Source organism: Teleopsis dalmanni, chromosome X, assembly GCF_002237135.1.
Source record: "Teleopsis dalmanni isolate 2A chromosome X, ASM223713v2, whole genome shotgun sequence".
Lineage (NCBI taxonomy): Eukaryota > Metazoa > Arthropoda > Insecta > Diptera > Diopsidae > Teleopsis > Teleopsis dalmanni.
The window spans coordinates 46,649,277-46,655,775 of NC_051848.1; the positions used below are offsets into that span (position 1 = coordinate 46,649,277).

At 34.0% G+C, this 6,499-nt stretch overlaps 1 protein-coding gene across 1 annotated transcript; it reads right to left on the reverse strand.

Moving 5' to 3' along the window:
• Nucleotides 1-1,157: 1,157 nt before the first annotated feature.
• LOC119690241 (carboxylesterase 1E) lies at nt 1,158-6,035 on the reverse strand. The gene is made up of 3 exons (XM_038105258.1): nt 5,038-6,035; nt 4,509-4,970; nt 1,158-1,956 (listed from the first exon to the last, which is right to left on the reverse strand). The coding sequence occupies exons 1-3, from the start codon at nt 5,935-5,937 to the stop codon at nt 1,216-1,218; spliced, it is 2,103 nt and encodes a 700-aa protein (XP_037961186.1). The 5' UTR covers nt 5,938-6,035; the 3' UTR covers nt 1,158-1,215.
• Between the last annotated feature and the right edge of the window lie 464 nt (nt 6,036-6,499).

A 6,499-nucleotide genomic window follows, 5' to 3' on the forward strand; every position in this document is an offset into this window, starting at 1 on the left:
AGCAGAAAGTATACAATTCTATTCAATTGCATTCAATTTGACATTTGTTTGACTGTCGGTATATTAGTTGGAGCGTAGATTCCATAGTGTAAATTTGTTGTATATTTAAGAAAACTCGTACTGTAAGTAAATTTCTCACACATTGAAGTTGAAATGAATCTGAGTACAAACACGGGCGAGCAGTTTAGACGAGATTGTCAAGGCAACCTTGCCGACGCGACTGCTACTGTCAATTCTATATTTGCCTTAATTCCAAACTCAAACTCTAATATCATCCGCCGTAAGCCAAACACCGACACAAGCCCCATCACCGTCACCGTCACCATCACCAACAACCGAAAGGCGTTTACAACTTCTCCAACAATCCAACAACCCGACAACCCAACAGACACACAGCCCAACAACCCAACAACCCAACACCCCAACACCCAAGCATTCAAATTGTGGCAATACCAAACTAAGTGCTGCTGTCAAAGAAAATTTCTATTTTGGAATCGTTGTTTGCATTATGGATTTTGTGGGCTTAAAGTGGCTTCCTCGCTTGGCTTCGTTTATTTTACTAAGCATAATGATGCTGTTTGCAAAGATTTCATTTGTGGTTGGGGGCTTATGTTGCCATTACTACTGCTCCAGCCACTGCCTTTGCTCAGATATTGCCGGTGTGGCTGTTGCTATTGATGTTGCTTTTGTTGTTGTTATGTCGTTTGAGTTGTTGTCGTACTGATGCTATTGGTATGGGGCAAACATTGAAATTATAGGATTGCCATATATTCACATAAAGACAACGGAAATGGAAGTAAAATATCCTTTTGTTTAAATTTTGAGCTGAAAATTGCTTAGCCACGCATTTTATTCGCGACTTTTATTATTTTAGTTGTTTTTGTTAGAAGTATTGTGTTTGTTGGATCCATTGTCGTTGTCATTTTCAAACTCGATTGTTGTTGCTTTAGATATTATTGTTTGCATATTGACTGTGCGCTTATCATTATGGCAGTGTAAAGTCCTTAATTGAGGGTAAATGTGCTATTTTAGCCTTTTATGGAGTTCACTGAAGGCTTTAAATAGGATTTTGTTTGTTTGATATAATTTTTAATATTCAAACAGAAATAAATGTTTACCAATTTAAAGAAAGTAACTTGAGGCGAATGTTTCTGTAATATAAAAACATTTATTAAATCAAATTAATATAATAAATATATACATATATGTTTAATTTTAGCCCAAAAGTCCAGGTGAACCACCCAACAGTCCATTCGAGCCGCCCAATAATCCAGTGTTTCTATTTCCGCTTGAATTTGGTGGGCGCAAAACATTACCAGATGCACTGCCTCTATTGGTATTACTACCGGTGAGAGCACCAGTTACGCCACCCAAAGTATTTCCAACTCCTCCCAATGAACCACCAACTCCACCTAAAGCACCAGTAACAGGCGAAAGTAAAGCATTTAAACCTTTACAAGAGGTTGTTGTTAGTGGCGTTAACGATGCACCGAAAACCGATAGTTCACAAAAACGAAAATCATTTCCCACTTCCACACCGGTATCAACTTTAATAAAAGGTGTCCCTTTAGCTGTAATACTTTGAAATAGTGTATCCTTAATGTTGGCTATCTTTGAATCGGCTTTAAAGTTCTTAGCAAATTTAACTAGTAGACCAATCATATTCTTACGCACTTTCAGGTCTTCTGCACTTGTTAGACGAGTGTCTGGTAATGGATTTCCGAAAATATCATTCGCATCAAACATATAACCCAGTTCATCACCATGTGCTACAATCTCTCCATCTGAACTTTGAGTATTACCAACAATTGGCAAGCCACGCAAGAAATTAATGCCTTTGGATTTCGTGCCATTATATTCAAAACTGTACATAAATGCTGGTGCCATTTGAGACCAAACTTGCGATGTTAGTACGGCCGGAAGGTTGAATAAGACATCCGTACTTGCTTGAACAACCTAAAGTAGTAGAAATAAGAAAATGCAAATATTAGATCCAAAAAAAGATATATATGTATAAAATAATAGTTATTAAATTAGAATATTAGTACCGTAATATCAGTAATAGACGTATTGTGTAAAGCGATACTAAAGACATTTTTTTTTTGTAAAACATTAGTATGACTTTAAATAAATTTTTGGACCAAAAGTGTAGTTTAACAGACTTTAACAGTACGACGTCGACTCATCTTTGTTCGTAAAAAAAAATTTATAGAATTAGTTATACATATATCAACAGACTTTCAAAAATCCAGTTTCAACTTTAACATGCTTAATAAAAGAAGAATCAAAAATCAAAACATTTACGATATACTAAACCATATACAAAGATCGACTTGCACTTACTCAGTTTACACCACCGGGGAGCTTCCGAAGGTTACGCTATATGTGATAGAATGTTCCACATTTACAAACAATCAAAGGAATCAAAATTATTGTGTTTAATAATATTATTATATTTATTATGTTTATATTTATATTATTATATTTAATCCATTTTTCATCCCTCGTAATTATTTGCTTCAGAAACTACTCGATATCGTCGCGTTTCAACAGGAAAGTTGGTTGCAGTGGCAGTCAAGCAGATAACCCCCTATTGGTCTCAATAAGCAATTTTTGCCGTTTTGCTATCATATTCCTAGCAAGAAACTCTAAGATAAGAAGATACAAACTAAGTTCATCCAGTCGAACTTAGATTATATTTTCGTCTTTACCGATAAACAGTCTGATAAACTTTCAAAAAAGTACTTCTCTTAAAACTTATTTCTTCTAAATGCCAAAATCGGACATTAACAGAGAAAATCACTGACGATCGGGCAATCAAATACCATTGCGTTAATATTATGGTACCTAAACAACAAACGCCTTTGTGTAGCCTATTTTTTTTGAATAAGTCCCATATGGTATATGATTGATGTTTATTGTATCCACTATCTCCTGACAGTCTTGCTCAACCAGTACCAAAATTTCTTCGACTTTTTTGTAACAAAAAATATGGATACTTTTCACTTTATCTCATACATCCGATAATCAAAATATTGACCAGCTAATTTGACACCAATTTAATGAATAGCATTATTCTAAAATTTACAATTCCTTAATAGGAAGGAAGGAATAAAGGTTTGTTTAGATAACAATGTGGAATAAGTATTTGATAAATCAAAAAATAATATTTTACTAGAATGGAACCAGCAAAACGTAAACAAAATGACAAATAGTCGGTATGAATTCCACTGCAATCACTGTAAAGGACTTGGCTTGCCACTCTTTTCTGATTTTGGTGTAAATTCTAGCCTGTAGGTATATTAAATGAATACCAAATTACACATGGAGTAAATGCACCATCGCTTGTGACCATCTCGAAGTGATTCCAGAAATTTCAGAACAGACACTTTTTGGTGGAGAACAAATCATTGACTGGTGATGTAAGTGTCGCTCTGTTAAAATTGAAAATTTGTAAAGATCTAAGATATAACACAATAAGACAGTAAAATAAATTAGAGAGGTTGAAGTTTATAGGGATGAGTACCCGATAATAATAATTGTATAATCACTAGCTAACTCATTGTATCTTGCAAATGCACAAATCAGATATACTGTTAGTATGTAAAACAAAAAATCTATATGTTTACAATGCAGAAGCTATCAGAGTATCTCATCAATGCAATATCTAATAAAAAATATAACACTATAATTACTTGTAATTTAAATTCTATAATGTTAGTTACTAATAAAAACACGCAAGGGTATACAAATTTATTTTCATTAATATTTATACAAATATATATGACTATATAGGGTGTTTCTAGTTCACGTCCAATAAGTTTCTGTGATGATATTTCAAATCAAGAAATGAAGAAAAACATATGGAAAGGAGGATCCGTCTTCAATATTACATTGTGAAGAATTTTACAAAAAAATTAATAAAATTATTAACCGATTATTATTTAAAACAAAAATGAAGGTACGGAGAAATATATTCATTTTAAATTATATATTAAAGTATAAAAAAAATTTTACAAGTATAATATTCAGTTATTAAGCATTGATTGTCACAAAAAAGAAGACATGGATAAATGATTCTATTTTCTATAATATGATATGGAAGAGAAAAATCTAAAAAAATAAAATATTCAGTTTGGAAATTTAAATATATTGAACATCTGTTTTTAGTCCATTTTATTTCTAATAATTTGATTAATAATTCATTCCTTTACTGAACCCAGTTCAAAAATTCTAGGATTTCTCACATTCATTTTTGTTTTTTCAACACTTTTTCATATATATCCAGTGACATATACTCTTTAACTCAATTTATGAACACAATGACTAATCTGATTTTTGCCAATTTCAAGTAAATACGAAATAATGTTTCCAAAAACACTTAGTACTATAATCCACCTTACTTAATTACACCCAATATTATCGATGTATTAACTTGTAGTACACGACAATATCACATAAAAAAAGTTTATATTAAAATGAACTCATTCATTATATAATGCAATTACCTTTGAAAAAATCTGGTCCAAATTTAAAGTTTCAGGCACTTTTAATACCTCGTTCAGTGTAGGAGTTAATGTACTAGCCAGCCCCGGTAACTGCGGCTTAAGAATGTTACCAGTGATTGCATCGATTCTCAAAAAGCTGGTCAAATCTTTAAGTACATCCGGAAGTGTACTCAAAAGTTTTTCTGCTGAACCGAAAACTTTATTGACAACATCAAGAGTGAAGGCATTCGCAGTTTCATGCTTAGTAACGCCGGTTAACAGCGGAAGGGGTGTAAAATTACCGCTACGTAATTGTTCTTCCGGTGCACCTACAATGAGAGCAGGCAAACCTCGCCTATCGTCCCCATCCTCTATATGAGGTTGAAAACCAACACTGGCAGAAAGACCTTTTATCAATGCGCGTCCAGCCAACCGTTCAGTTTGCACTTGTGAATCATTTTCTATAATTTCCTGAGCAGGTTTCTTTAAAAAAAAATAAATAAATATCAATATATTATAATAAGCAAATGAAAATCTTATATACACTAACCTGTCTCAAACAATTTATAATTGCAATTTCGTTTTCAGTAGGGCAACCATTTATTTGTGCCACTTCTTCAACACTTTGCACAGGTTCTTTATCTATTGCATATTGCGATAATGCTGTGCCGGACATGGCCACCACGCCCGACATATCACCAGCATTGCGTGCTGTACGTGACATTGATAAATACATTGCACTAGCAGCACCCGAACCGTGACCAATCGCTTTAATCTGTTTTGGATCACCACCAAAATGTGAGATATAGTCGTTTACCCAACGAATAGCAGATGCCATATCAAATATTGCCAAATTGCCATCAAATTCTTTTGTACCATCACCCATAATGCCTAAAGATCCTAAACGATACTGTGGCGTTACGACGATAACGCCTTCTTGCGCCATTGGTGTAGCATCATACTGAGCTGCAGAACCATAACGAAAGCCTCCAGGATGTATCCACACATATACCGGTAAACCAGTCGTTTCATCCGGCATTTGCGGAGTGTAAATATTCAAAAGCAAGCAATTCTCATCACCAACAATACGATTGCGAGCATATGGATCCGGTTGTATGCAAGGTGGTCCATGGTGTGTAGCATTTACGTCACCAGCAAGACGTTTATACAAAGGACGGGCGTAACGATTCTCTCCAACCGGCGGCTCAGCATAATGAATGCCCAAGAAACTATAAATTCCAGTTCTTAAATTACGAAATCCCTCAATACGCGCATCACGATTGTAGGTGCGCGTAAACACAACCGGATCATCTGGCGGTGGTGCCTTTGACATTTTACCACCGACAATACGCTTGACACGATTGTGTGGACGCGGCTCACTCGTTACAATCGTCACACTCACCAAAAGTATTAAAAAGATTTTCAGCGTTTGGAAGTTAAAGACGCGCATTTTATCGCTATCACCACGACTCTCGGTTTAAAACTGACCGCAAGCTCGAATGTTAAGTACGGATTTCGTTTATAAATTTCTGAAAGTGAACATCATTGTATGTGTTTTGTGGTTGTCGGCTAGTTGCCTTTTTTTATAGAGCGTAGCAATGTTTTGAGAAAAAAAAAATAATAATAATAATGAAACATAACAAAACAGAAGAGAATTTAAATTAATATAAGCAGATAAAATGCATTCTGGAAGTTTGATAAAAGCTGTGCTTTTTATTTTTGCTTGACATAATTTTTATTTTTATACTTTTTCTTGTTTTACTGAGATAACTTTTTTTGGGAATTAACGTAAATAGCCGATCTAAACTGAATAGGAACATATATTTTTAAATGCTTCCTGCATGCGTTTAATTCGTTTATTTTTATGTTAGGCTAGGAGATTAGAGAAATAAAAATTCCTAAACAAATAACAATAAAAACGCTATGTTGAGAACATCCAATTGATTTTGCAAATATAAACAACAGAGTGAATTTCGAATTGGTAATGACGACTTAATTAGTGAGCTACTTAA

Excerpts from the sequence above, each read along its gene's own strand:
- LOC119690241 (XM_038105258.1), bottom strand. The coding sequence starts at position 5,937 with ATGCGCGTCTTTAACTTCCAAACGCTGAAAATCTTTTTAATACTTTTG. Across the intron at positions 4,971-5,037 it reads TTATAAATTGTTTGAGACAG|AAACCTGCTCAGGAAATTAT; the intron begins GTTAGTGTATAT and ends TTTTTTTTAAAG. Across the intron at positions 1,957-4,508 it reads TGGACCAGATTTTTTCAAAG|GTTGTTCAAGCAAGTACGGA; the intron begins GTAATTGCATTA and ends CTACTACTTTAG.